At 44.3% G+C, this 12,600-nt stretch overlaps 1 protein-coding gene across 1 annotated transcript; it reads right to left on the minus strand.

Annotated features, from left to right (window-relative positions):
- Positions 1–4,511: 4,511 nt before the first annotated feature.
- IL17F (interleukin 17F) lies at positions 4,512–12,061 on the minus strand. Its single transcript, NM_001192082.1, has 3 exons — positions 11,964–12,061; positions 6,731–6,936; positions 4,512–5,563 (listed from the first exon to the last, which is right to left on the minus strand). Exons 1-3 carry the CDS (start codon positions 11,994–11,996, stop codon positions 5,290–5,292), a joined length of 513 nt encoding a protein of 170 aa, NP_001179011.1. The 5' UTR covers positions 11,997–12,061; the 3' UTR covers positions 4,512–5,289.
- Positions 12,062–12,600: the final 539 nt, after the last annotated feature.

The following is a 12,600-nucleotide window of genomic DNA, read 5'->3' on the forward strand; positions in this document are numbered from 1 at the left end:
AACTCATAAACCCATCTTTGCCTGGTGCATTGATTTACTTGACTTTGAAAAACCAGAATTAAAAGGTGGGAGCACTGATTCACAGCCCTTGCATAAGGGGGTTGTAAGTAAGACTAGTAACAGCTAGTCAGAACAGGAAGCTGCTTTATATTTATTATTTCATTTAATCTGCACCACAATCCTATGAGGCAACTATTATGATCATCCTCATTTTACAGTTGAGGAAACTGAGGCTCAGAGAAATTAAGTAACTTGCCCAATGTAGGCTACAGTGAACATTTTGGCCCCAAGGGAATTTTATTAATGAATTAAATCTATAGCTTCCTCCATAGAGAAAGGATCAGATTTGTGGTTACCAGAGGCAAGGAGTGAGAGAAAGGAAAATTGGATGAAGAGGGTCAAAATGTACAAACTTACAGTTATAAGATAAATAAGTACTAGAAATGTAGTGTGTGTGCATTCTAAGTCATTTCAATCATGTCCAACTCTGTGTGACCCCATGGACTGTAGCCTGCCAGGCACCTCGGTCCATGGGATTCTCCCAGCAAGAATATGGGAGTGGGTTGCCACATGAGTTTCCTTTCCTGGGGCCAAGCAAAACGGGAAACATAAGTTCTGTGCCTCTTGGTATAATGACAGTAACTAGGTGCCCACCATTTCCTGGGTGCTCAACTGTCTTTTATACTTTTTGTTTCAATTACATTACACTAAATGGCAATCCACTCCAGTATTCTTGCCTGGAGAATCCCATGGATGGAGGAGCTTGGTAGGCTACAGTCCATGGGGTTGCAAAGAGTCGGACACGACTGAGCGACTTCACTTTCACTCTTTAAAACAGTTATTATTCTCCACTTAACATGTGAGGAACTGTCTCAGAAGGACTAATTTACCTACATTTGTACAACCAAAAAGTAGAATCAAGATTCAAAGTCAAGAGCTTTCTAAACATCAAATGAAATTTCTACCTCTCTTGGAAAAAAAAAAAAGAAAACCAAACCAATTTCATAACTGTTTCTCCTTATGCCACCTCCTAAGTATAGATGATTTTATTCAAGTTTGGGGAGGAGGAGAGAGGAAAAGAGAGAAATGAGAATGTGTTTTTCCACTCAGCCAAGTCTTCGTATGTATGAAGTGGATACCAAAAGATAAGGCTATGTGCTTTCAAGTTTCCACGTGGAAAGAAAATTTCCTCTCTCCACACACTATACTAGCGGTTGGTTTGGACACCAGGACCACTCAACTTGACTATTTCTCCTACAGGCAAAAGAAAACACCTCCGAGTCCCAGATACTTGGGTGCAGAGTTGCGGAGCTCAGGAGAGTCACAGGCGGCTACTAGGGGAAGACAGGGAGCCATCATTCCCTGGGGGCCTATGCTAGGGAAGTTGGAGACAAAATGGTGCAGTGCGCCACCTTGTGAGGAGGGGAGGATCTGCAAGTCGTGGAGGGACGCTGTAACTCAGGGCCGAGCCTCCAGGGGACACCATGTACAATGTACTTGGAAATGTGGGCTGGGGAGGTCCTTCAGTCCCGGTTCCCAGAGCCAGCCTAAGGCCACAGAGAAATGACTGCTGCTGCTGCTGCTGCTAAGTCGCTGCAGTCGTGTCCGACTCTGTGCGACCCCACAGACGGCAGCCCACCAGGCTCCCCCGTCCCTGGGACTCTCCAGGCAAGAACACTGGAGTGGGTTGCCATTTCTTTCTCCAATGCATGAAAGTGAAAAGTGAAAGTGAAGTCGCTCAGTCGTGTCCGACTCTTAGCGACCCCATGGACTGCAGCCTACCAGGCTCCTCCATCCATGGGATTTTCCAGGCAAGAGTACTGGAGTGGGGTGCCATTGCCTTCTCCAATGACTGCAATGGGTCCTTGTTGAAAATGCTATAGAACCAACATGAAAAGTCACGAACTTTAAGCCAGTGAACCTGTTTCTGTCACTAATTACCCAAGTGACTGAGCTTGAGCAAGTCATCTAATTCCTCTGGGCCTCATTAGCAAATGAGAAAGGTTGACAGGTGATCTACAGGGGCCCCTCCAGCTCTAACTTTGTGAGTTTACCACAGAAGAAATTGCCTTCTCTCTGACTGTCTTACCGACCTTCCAGTTTCCACCCCTTTTATACGCTTGCCACCAAAATTCTATGAAATAGCAGCTGCGCTCTTTTCCACATCTGTAATAAAGCATACAACAGCATCCACACGTGGGCCTTGTGCTACTGTCCACCTACTGCCACGTTCATTCACTCATTCATTCACTCAATCATTCTTTTAAGAACTATACGTATCCCCCACTGTGTGGGCTTTCCTGGTGGCTCAGATGGTAAAGATCCTGCCCGCAATGTGGGATACCTGGGTTCAGTCCCTGCGTTTGGAAGATCCCCTGGAGGAGGGCATGGAAACTCACTCTAGTATTCTTGCTTGGAGAATCCCCATGGACAGAGGAGCCTGGCGTCCTACAGTCCATGGGGTTGCAAAGAGTTGGACACAACTGACTAAGCGCAGCACAGCACCCCACTGGGTGCTCCCACATTATCCCAGGCATATGCCGTTCCCCTAGTACACAAAGCTTCTTTGAGCCTCAGTGCTTTTGTTTATACTGTTCCCTTTGCTAGGATTGCCCTTCTCTCATTTTCCTCTAAGTAAGTAACTGTTAGTTACTCAGTCACGTCTGATTCATTGTGACCCCATGGACTGTAGCCTGTCAGGCTCCTCTGTCCATGGAATTCTCCAGGCAAGAATACTGGAGTGGGTTGCCATTCCCTTATCCAGGGGATCTACCTGACCCAGGGATCAAATCTGGGTCTCCCTTATTGTGAGCAGATTCTTCACCATCTGAGCCACCAGGGAAGCCTCATTTTCCTCTAGAGCAACTCAATCATCCCAGTGCAAAAGTCATTGCCTTTCTGGAATGTCCTGATGAGCTATCATCCTGTGTGTCTTCTCTAAATTTCAGACTTTGATCATAGTACTTGGCACATTGTTTTGAAATTACATGTGACCATGGGTAATGAGATAATATCTTAATACACACAGGGGTGTACTTTTTTCCTCAATGTCCTTCACCTCTATACTTCTCTCACCACTCAGTTGGAAGATTTCTGAATGTACTACCCTCAGGGTAGGGCTATTACTGCCAAAATGAACAGAGAAAAGTTCATTGCACAGGTAAGAGCACCTATATGGACTTGTGGGATTCACAGCAAATTTATGAAGCTGATAGCTATGAGAGAAAATATTCTTTTAAATTCCAAGAGGCTGAGCACTTTAAGTACGAACATCAATGTTTATACCATAAGTAGAAGACTCAGGGGAGAAGGCAATGGCACCCCACTCCAGTACTCTTGCCTGGGAAATCCCATGGATGGAGGAGCCTGGTAGGCTGCAGTCCATGGGGTCGCTAAGAGTCAGACATGACTAAGCGACTTCACTTTCACTTTTCACTTTCATGCATTGGAGAAGAAAATGGCAACCCACTCCAGTATTCTTGCCTGGAGAATCCCAGGGATGGGGGAGCCTGGTGGGCTGCCATCTATGGGGTCGCACAGAGTCGGACATGACTGAAGTGACTTAGCAGTAGCAGTAGAAGACTCAGGAGCAAAAAGAACCCACTTACCAGTGACTCCAGCCCCACCCCCACCTACAGACTAAGTAAAAATTGCCCCCACTAAAGAGTGAAAAATGCCTCTGCCCATCCTCAGACCAAGTTGCAGGTAGGAGTGAGAACTGATGTCCTATCTCCTCTCTGGAAGGCAGCAGAATGCAGATGTGCCCTGAGCAGCTGGTGTGTTTCAGTGAAGGAAGAAATGTGGTGTATCTGGGCAAGAGAGGGACCAGTGAGCCTCAGAGCAGTAGGGAGACCAGAATCTTGGGAACTTTGTGTCCTCAAGAAGCATAAGAGATGCTTGAAAGATCACCAGTGACCCCAGATGCAGTGACCACCATGGCTCTCGTGACCAGGGGCTCTGCAGGCGGCTGCTACCAAGACGGTTGGCTGCCCACCCACCATGTGTATTTCTTACTTTTCTTCGTGTCTTCAGTGGCTACCACAGTGGCCAACAGATGTTCACTTTGTAAAATAATACAGACAGGAAGATGGAGCAGTAAAGAGTTACCAGGGAATGTGAGCTCTGTTTGCACATTTTTCCTTAACTTTCCTTGTAACCCCCAAGAATCATTAATAATAGAGTAACTCTCCAAGGCATGGAAAAACAGAGAGAAGACTGACGGTTGCCAAGGGCAGAGGATAGGGGGAATGGGCAGATTTTGGATGAAAGAAACACATTTTCAGTTATGAGATTAATAAATTCTGAGGATTGAATGTACTGCCTGATGACTATACTTATTAATAAGAATATCATATTCTTGAAATTTGCTGAGAAAGTACATCTTAAATGTTCCCACCACACCCCCACACACACAAAAAAATACCTAGGTGAAGGGATGGAGATGTTAACAAACCTTATTGTGGTTCTCATTTCTCCATACATACACGTATCAAATCATTACACTGTACAACTGAAATTTACACCATGTTACTTATCAGTTATATCTCAATCAAGCTGGAGGGGGAAAAAAACTAACATTACCAAAATCATTCACAAATAATAAGAGTAATTCTGACACTAGCACTCTGATGAAACATGAAAAATAAATGACAGCTATATAGAATTTCATAATCTTCAGGTTCACAAGGTTTGTGAATACAAGCTGAGACAGAACACAAAGATTTCAAGTGTCTTTCAACCATTAACAGTTTATTATATTAGCCCTTGATATATTAATTTTTCTCCCAGAATTTTATATAGTCAATACATCATAAATACCTGGAGAGTTTCCTTACAAGTATAAATATCAGGCCAACCTCATCTGTATTTAGCAATTTTAATAAACATGTGCTAGGCCCTTAGCCCCACCCTTTCCACCCACCCCATCCTGTACAGCCCCTCCCACACTCTCTTACATGGTGGTTATGTATCTGTTGCACTTGTGACCCAGAAGTCAGTTTTGCTAGCAGAGCCCCCACCCACTGACTTCATGACCAGGGAGATGGTCATCATAGCACATAAGCAGAATGGGACCTGCATTGTCCTCCATCTATTTTTAGGGGGTTGGGTCATTGGAACATCTCAGGACCATATAAAGATGCTGAAGCCCCAGAAAATGACTCTATCTAATACAAAACCTGGAGAATCCCGTGCAGATATTATGAACAGATCTGGGAAGTGAAGAGAAATGGGAACCATGTAGGACTCATGACAGAGTTCTGGCTAAGGAGGGGCGTTTCCACAGCTTCTTCAGCTGAGCTGATCTGCCACCTGATCTGCCATCGGGTCATGCAGGTGGCGGACCATGGGGGTGACGCAGGTGCAGCCCACGGTCACCAGCACCTTCTCCAGTTGGAACAAGCCAGGACAGCCGTTTTGCTTCCTCCGGAGGACCAGAAACTCCTGCTGGATGGGGACGGAGTTCAGGGTCCTGTCTTCCTGTCCCTCCGCGTTGATGCAGCCCATGTGTCTGCACTGGGCCTCCGCGATCTCAGAGGGGAACCGGTTGGCGTCCCGGGTGATGCTGCAGGAAGAGCAGGGAGAAGCGGATGGTGAGATCTGGCGGGAAAGATGCACAAAGGATGGGGGCCCCGCGGCACTGGGCGCCCACCTGCAGGAAGGCGATGCTGGGTAACACGGGGCCGCAGCGCAGGCACGAACAGACAGCCTGGAGTCAGGTGCCGCCCCGGGCGGGGTGCTTAACTCCCTAAGTCTATGTTCCCTCAACTATAAAATGGAGATTCTCATATTCCTCTCCCTTGTGGTTGTTGCCAACACTCCATGATAACAAATGAATAAGAATATGAAACGTTGGCATCCATAAATATTGGATCTTTTAGTTCCTTTTTTTTACATTTTTATTATGAGAGCCATCTTTCATCCTTTGGTTAGAGATTGAACATCACTTGAAGGTCCCCCAGTACACAGTCTCCAAAGCCTGCTGCTTGGGAAAGAAAACCAAAGCCCTGGGGGTTGTGAATCCAATGCCTTCTTTCAATTTCTCCCTCAATTTCTCTCTCCTTGCCAGGAGGCATAAAGGCCAATCCAGCCGACTAGCCACGGTACATACTCCCTTCCGGAGGAAAGTAAATATATGCAGGCAGCCCCAGAAACACTTCTAATAGTCCCCAGACTCTGTTTTCATACTTATATTTAGAGCATCTAAATGAATGCTTGGTACTCCAAGAATCTCTGTGTAAGACAAAATCCCAGGTTTGTACCCTGAACATCCCCACCTAGAATCTTCCTTCCCCACTGGCCTTTCTCCTCCACTCTGCCCTCTCCACTCCTTGAAGACGGAAATCCAATCTGAGTGGCTTTCTCTGAACTGACTTTTCTGGTCCACTCCCCCTTATCCCCACGCAGAGACCATTATGTGGGCTGCTTTAAAGAGCCCTCTCTTCCAACACACAAAAAAAGTTTCTCAGTTTCAAACCCAGGGCTGCATGAAGCAGAAAAAGGCAAAGCATCAGGAGAGGTTGGAAGCAAAACAGGCTTTTGAGCACATAGGAGGACTTAGCCCAAAGTAGCAAGAAAAGGGGCGCTCCCAGGGAAAGTGGGATCTCTGCTTTTAAGAGTCAATGTAAGGACTATTATTTTTTTCTGTATTTTTGAACTTATTTACTGTATGGTTAGAATAAATTAACATGTTTCCCCTAAGAATATGGAGATCAGTCTCCTTGGCACATACTTGTAATCCCAAGGGGAGATGGAGCGGTTCTGCAAGTTGCGTGAGAAGAAAACTCCCTGGTTCCGCCTGCGGATACGGATGTCAACCCTCACAATGTGGTCCTCCAGAGTGGGGCAGAGGCCAGAATCCCCAGATCTGGGCGGTTTCTGAGCTGCAGCCTCCCCCAGGAGGGTGAGCCACAATGTCAACAGCAGCAGGAACTTGACCTGGAAGAAGATGAGAATGAGGTTGGTTAGGGACTCTAGGGTCACTTGCTGACAAGAGACAGGTCATGCTTCAGCTGAACTCAGCATCCCTGGGACAGGATCAGGGCTCCTCTCTGAACTTCAGATCGTCTCCTGGCAATGAACAATCAGACATGAAGATTCCAGGGTACCAACCTGAGAACTAAACTGTTTGGCCTGGTGAATGCACCCTCCACAGTTCGAGAGCTTTTGAACAGGGAGACATGAGGATATCAGGATCTGAGATTGGGTTTAAATCCTGAGTCTCACCGAGCCTCTGCTTTCTCTTCTTTCCCACCAGAGCATAACACTTGCTTTATAATAATATTCACAGGATTAAATAAAATGTTCTTTGTAATGCACTTATAATAAAAAATAGGGGCTTAAGAAATGATAGCTCTTAATTTCCAACCTCACATCCATGAATCCTCCACAAAACCCTTTGTCCCAGCCATTCCTGCCCCCCTACCCCCATCCATCTAAATCTCCCCCTTCCATCAAGGACCCACTCAGAAGTGGTCTCCTCCAGGAACTGTCCCAAAAGTAGTTCAATTAGAAGTATGTTAATTGCCCTCAAATGATAAAGCTTTTACCATCTAGCATTCAAGCAGCCCTTCTCTATTGTCTGGATATCTAGTATTTATGTTCATACACATCTTCACCTACTAAATGGTAAGTTCCTGCAGGAGAATATGTCATAGAACAGGTGTTTCAAAATACTTTCTGGATGAATGAAAGAGCTGGTAGACGAGTGAATGAACAAAACAATTCATTTAAATTACCAACGTAGTTAAACTCAATGCATTAAGAAAAACACCGTGCAAAACCAAATATAACAGAGTTCCCATGATCCACACTGCCTGAAGGAAGCAGGGGCATTAAGGACATACAACAGAGAAATCAACACACTTCTCTTTAGCTCCAGAACATTTACTTTTTATACTTACTTTGAAACATTGGTTTATCTGGTATTACAGGAATGCACAAAGATAGCTCTGTGAAAATCTAACTAAAATCAAAGAGCTAAAAATTTCTGCAGCTTCCCTTTGTCAGAACCCCACGGTGACCACCGACCCTCACTGGGAATGGACAAGGCTCATCAATGACACTCAACATAATGAAAGTGAGTTGCCTTCATCCTCGGGGCTCCGTGTTGGTCAGACTCACACCTTCCGTGAGTTAAGGTTGGGAAGGTGCCTAGAAGTGTTGGTTTAAATGGCCTTCATTTTTTATCTTTTGCAGATGCTGGAGGCAAGAAATGACAAGAGTAAACCAAAAGGTCATGATGAGAGTGCTATACTAAGGTAACTGATACTAAAAAAAAAAAAAAAACCTGTAAAGTGAGATTGACCCAGATAAGCCCAAATGGGCCTAATTTGCCTCCAGATAATCAGCAGATGTCTACTTTCGTCTCCCGTAATCATTCATTCATTCAACAACTCTTTCTTATCTCTGGAGTCTGATGATAAAGGACATGAGCTCTGGAATCAGAAGTCCTCGGTCCACAACTTAGTTCCAGGACTCTCACCAGCTGCAACTAAGTTTCCTCCACCAGAAAATGTGGAGATTAAATGACAGGATCCATATAAAGCATGAAGAGCAGGGTCGGGATGTGGAGAGTATTCAATATAGGAGCTACTGTTAGTTGACCTTTCCCTAAAGATGGGAAAAATGTAGAATTTGCCCCGCTGTACCTTCTATCTACACAAAGCACTATGATCCCGTATTGCAGGACCTCAGTTCCCCAACCAGGGACTGAACCAGGGGTCACAGCTGTGAATGCCCAGAATCCTAACCACTAGATCACCAGGGAATTCCTGGTGAACTCACCAGGAAGCACTGTGAAGTTTTAAAAAGTAAAAGGAAGCCTGCTTGGAAAAGAGGGTCCTTAGCTTTTTGAGCATCACTTCCTTAAATTTCTTGAGTAAATCCCTCTTTTGTGTCTCCTCTTTCATTTTTTGTGTCGTATTCACTGACTCATTTCTAATTTTCATTATTGAAGCTTTAGAGTAAGTGTACCTTGGGGTTACCAGGTTTATCAATAATTACCAAATAGTGACTTATAATTCTAATGTCATTATTATATTTGCTTATATCTTTAGAGTATTACAGAAAACACTTTCACATCTCTGTAATCTCTAGATTCTCACACCTACCTTGAAGGATAGGTAGAGCTCATATTAGTTACCCCAATAAGGCAGGTGAAGAAGCTGTGTCTGATGCTCTCCAGCCTGCTAGTGCCAGTCTGAGGACTAGAACTAGGTGTCTGTGGTCAGTGTTGCCACAGCCCCTGAAGCTCATTACTGTTGTCATCAACATGGAGTCAACCACAGTGTTTCATCTCAGCTTTGTCTCACTGAGGAGCCAGGCATTTTAAGCCATGTGACACCCATGTCAGAACTGTGTAAGTGTTGTAGGTCATGTAGTTTTTTATCAGAAACCAGATGACATCTGCAAATCACTCTAGTGTGCTCCATGAAGCTGATGATCTGAAACTGTAGATTTCAGTGGTTATGAAACACAGAGCAGGGGCTGGATAAAATTCTTGCTGGTTCTTAAGAATGAGACACAGAAGAGCACTTCTCTGAGAGGCTCAGATTATTTTAGTCTCAGATTCTTCTGTGCTGGCTTTCCCAGTGGCTCAGTGGTAAAGAATCCACCTGCAATGCAGGAGATGCAAGTTCTGTTCCTGGGTGGGGAAGATCCCCTGGAGAAGGAAATGGCAACCCACTCCAGTATTCTTGCCTGTAAAAACCCCATGGACAGAGGAGCCATCAGGCTACAGTTAATAGGGTCACAAAAGAGTCGGACAACAATTCTTCTACACCATCTATGAGGCAAGCAAATGGACATCACGCCTTCTCTGTCTAATAGGAAACAGAGGTAAGAGAAAGCACCATCAGAAGGTGGGCAGTGTCAGGACACCAACATGCTCAGCTTAACCCTGTACTTACTCTACTGTGAAATCCCCCAGGAGAATATCTGAACGCTTGTCTCCTAACTCACCTGTGATTCGTGCTCACCCCCACATAGGGATGTGCTCCAGAACCCAGCCAGCTCCTAGTCCACGAGATTTGCCTTGCCTCTCTATTGAGCATGTCCTGTGTGCCTACACCTCCAATTTCTAATCCTATTATAATGTCCTTTGCCCTGTCATGTTTCTTGCTGACAGTCCAACAGATTTCCTCAGAGAAACCAGAAATAGACATGGCTTTAGAACATGAAACTATCCAAAAAATTGTTTAAACACAATGACTTTAAGTTCAGAAATCTTGCTTCTAAACTATTCAAGGGCAGAATGTTGTACTTGAAGTCATAAACCTAGATTCATGTCCCTTTTCTTGGGCATACAGTATCTGATGATGTTAAATCACTTAAATTCATTGAACTATTGTTAATCTTTACAATGGAGAAAGTAGTCCCAATCCGCTTCATTAGGTTGGTGGGAGACTCATAGGTAAAAATAATCACATAACTAGTATTAATATTTAATACTCTAATTTGAAAAGATACATACCCCCTAATGTTTATAGGGGCACTGTTTAAAATAGCTGAAATACGGAAGCAACCTCGGTGTCCATCAACAGACAAATGGAAAAAGGAGATGTGACACATATATACAATGGACTATTATGCAGCGATAAAAAAAGAATGAAACAATGCCGTTTGCAGCAATATGGATGAACCTAGAGATTATCACACTAAGTGAAGTAAGCCAGAAAGAGAAAGATAAATGTATGATATCACTTATATGTGGAATCTAAAATATGATACAAATGAGCTTATTTGCAAAACAGAAACAGACTTGCAGACATACAGAACAAACTGATGGTTACCAAAGGAGAAAAGGGGTGGGGGAAAGATAAATTAGGAGTTTTGGATTAATATATGTACACTACTACATATACAATAGATAATCAACAAGGACCTACTGTATAGCACATGGAACTGTATTCAGTATCCTATAATAAACCATAAGGGAAATTATGGTCTGTTTATTCAGTTATACATAGCTTCCCTGGTGGCTCAGAGGGTAGAGCATCTGCCTGTGATGCGGGAGACCCAAGTTCAATCCCTGGGTCGGGAAGACCCCCTGGAGAAGGAAATGGCAACCCACTCCAGTATTCTGGCCTGGAGAATCAATCCCTTGGACAGAGGAGCCTGGTGGGCTATAGTCCATAGGGTCGCAAAGATCTGGACACGACTGAGCGACTACCCTACCCTAACTGAATCACTTTGCTGTATACCAGAAGCTGATACAACATTGCAAATCAATTATACTTCTATTTGAAAAAAAAATACTCACTGAATTCTTTCTCTGTCCTTATTGTTCATTATATTAAGTGGCTAAGTTAACTAGAAACTATGCCTGCAGAGATCTGCTATTCCAGAGTATATGTTTTATCATTCTCAATGACATCAATTAATCCTCCATAAGGAAGATGAGAGGATAATAAGTCACAGAGGAATAACAATGCACAGAGAGGTTAGGTAACTTATCCCATATCCCACATTTAGTAAGTGGTGAAACCAGGTCCCTCCCCCAGGAACTGTCCCAGTGCATCGCTAGGTGGTTTCACTCCCTGCATCCAGGGGCACTCCTTGTCTGCAAGTCATCTTGGGAGAATCATCACCCCTCTCAGGGCCCCAGCTTCCTTGGTTAAAATAAATCTATATAGATCCTAAAAGGCTGGCTAAGCTTCCTTGGGAGATAAGGCCAACTTAACTCTATAAGCAGAGACTATGTCCAGTTTGTGATGCCAAGAATTTCACAAGCTAATGCCAACCATGCCAAAGCCATTAGTAAAGAGCTATGGTTTTCACCCCACTATAACTTCTGGCTACTTTTTCTTTTTCTCCAACAGACCAGGGTCAGTATTAAAGTCAGCTGTGTGTTTTAAAGAAATGAAACCCCCAAAGACTCCAATCCAGCCTCATTCCTTAGAAATCTGCTCTCCTGAAATCCTAGGGCTAACTGTACCCACACAGGGGTGATCCTGACCACTCACCACGGCCGTGTCACACAGGACAGTCATCGTCATTTTGCTCTGGTTGCTTGCGTTGTTCAGGAAACTCCTTCTGTGCCTGAGTCGTCTTGTGTGTGCTAATGTGGTGTCTGCGAGAGTACCTGTCAGTTTTATAGCGATCTCTGTCCTTGTTTCAAGTGACCTGCTTACTGCCTAAGTTGTGGTTGCCCCAGAGAAACCGATGAATGTAGTGTTTTTTGTTTTTTCCTATTCCACTTCCTGAAGGGAAGTCAGGGGACTCTAGAGAGGGATGACGAAGAAAGGACCAAATCTTCCTCTCCTGCCCGCACCCCACAGTCATTGCCCTCACTCTATAGCAAATCTCTTAACTGATATACTACGGAGAGGAACCAAATGACAAACTGCTGTCATGAGTTTTCATATTCTTCCACCAAATGGCTAAGAATCTAGTCACGCACCTTCTGTTCTACTTTCCAGTCATGCAATGTGAAACGTGATTTAAGTGCACAAGTCATCCTTCGAGGAGACACAGTAGTAAACTATCTCTAGCTCCACTTTGTGAATGGAAAAACAAAACCAATGAAATGAGTGGCATCAGTGATAGAGTCAGAACTGATATCCCCAGGCAGTTAGTTTCATAGTTTCCCTGAAGTAATTC

Source organism: Bos taurus, chromosome 23 (assembly GCF_002263795.3).
Source record: "Bos taurus isolate L1 Dominette 01449 registration number 42190680 breed Hereford chromosome 23, ARS-UCD2.0, whole genome shotgun sequence".
Lineage (NCBI taxonomy): Eukaryota > Metazoa > Chordata > Mammalia > Artiodactyla > Bovidae > Bos > Bos taurus.

Bases quoted from the DNA above. Each gene is read 5' to 3' on its own strand.
- IL17F (NM_001192082.1), bottom strand. From the start codon at position 11,996: ATGACGATGACTGTCCTGTGTGACACGGCCGTG. The intron at 6,937-11,963 runs GTGAGTGGTCAG...ATCTTCTTCCAG, and splicing joins TCCTGTGTGACACGGCCGTG to GTCAAGTTCCTGCTGCTGTT. The intron at 5,564-6,730 runs GTATGTGCCAAG...CTCTTCCTGCAG, and splicing joins ATCTCCCCTTGGGATTACAA to CATCACCCGGGACGCCAACC.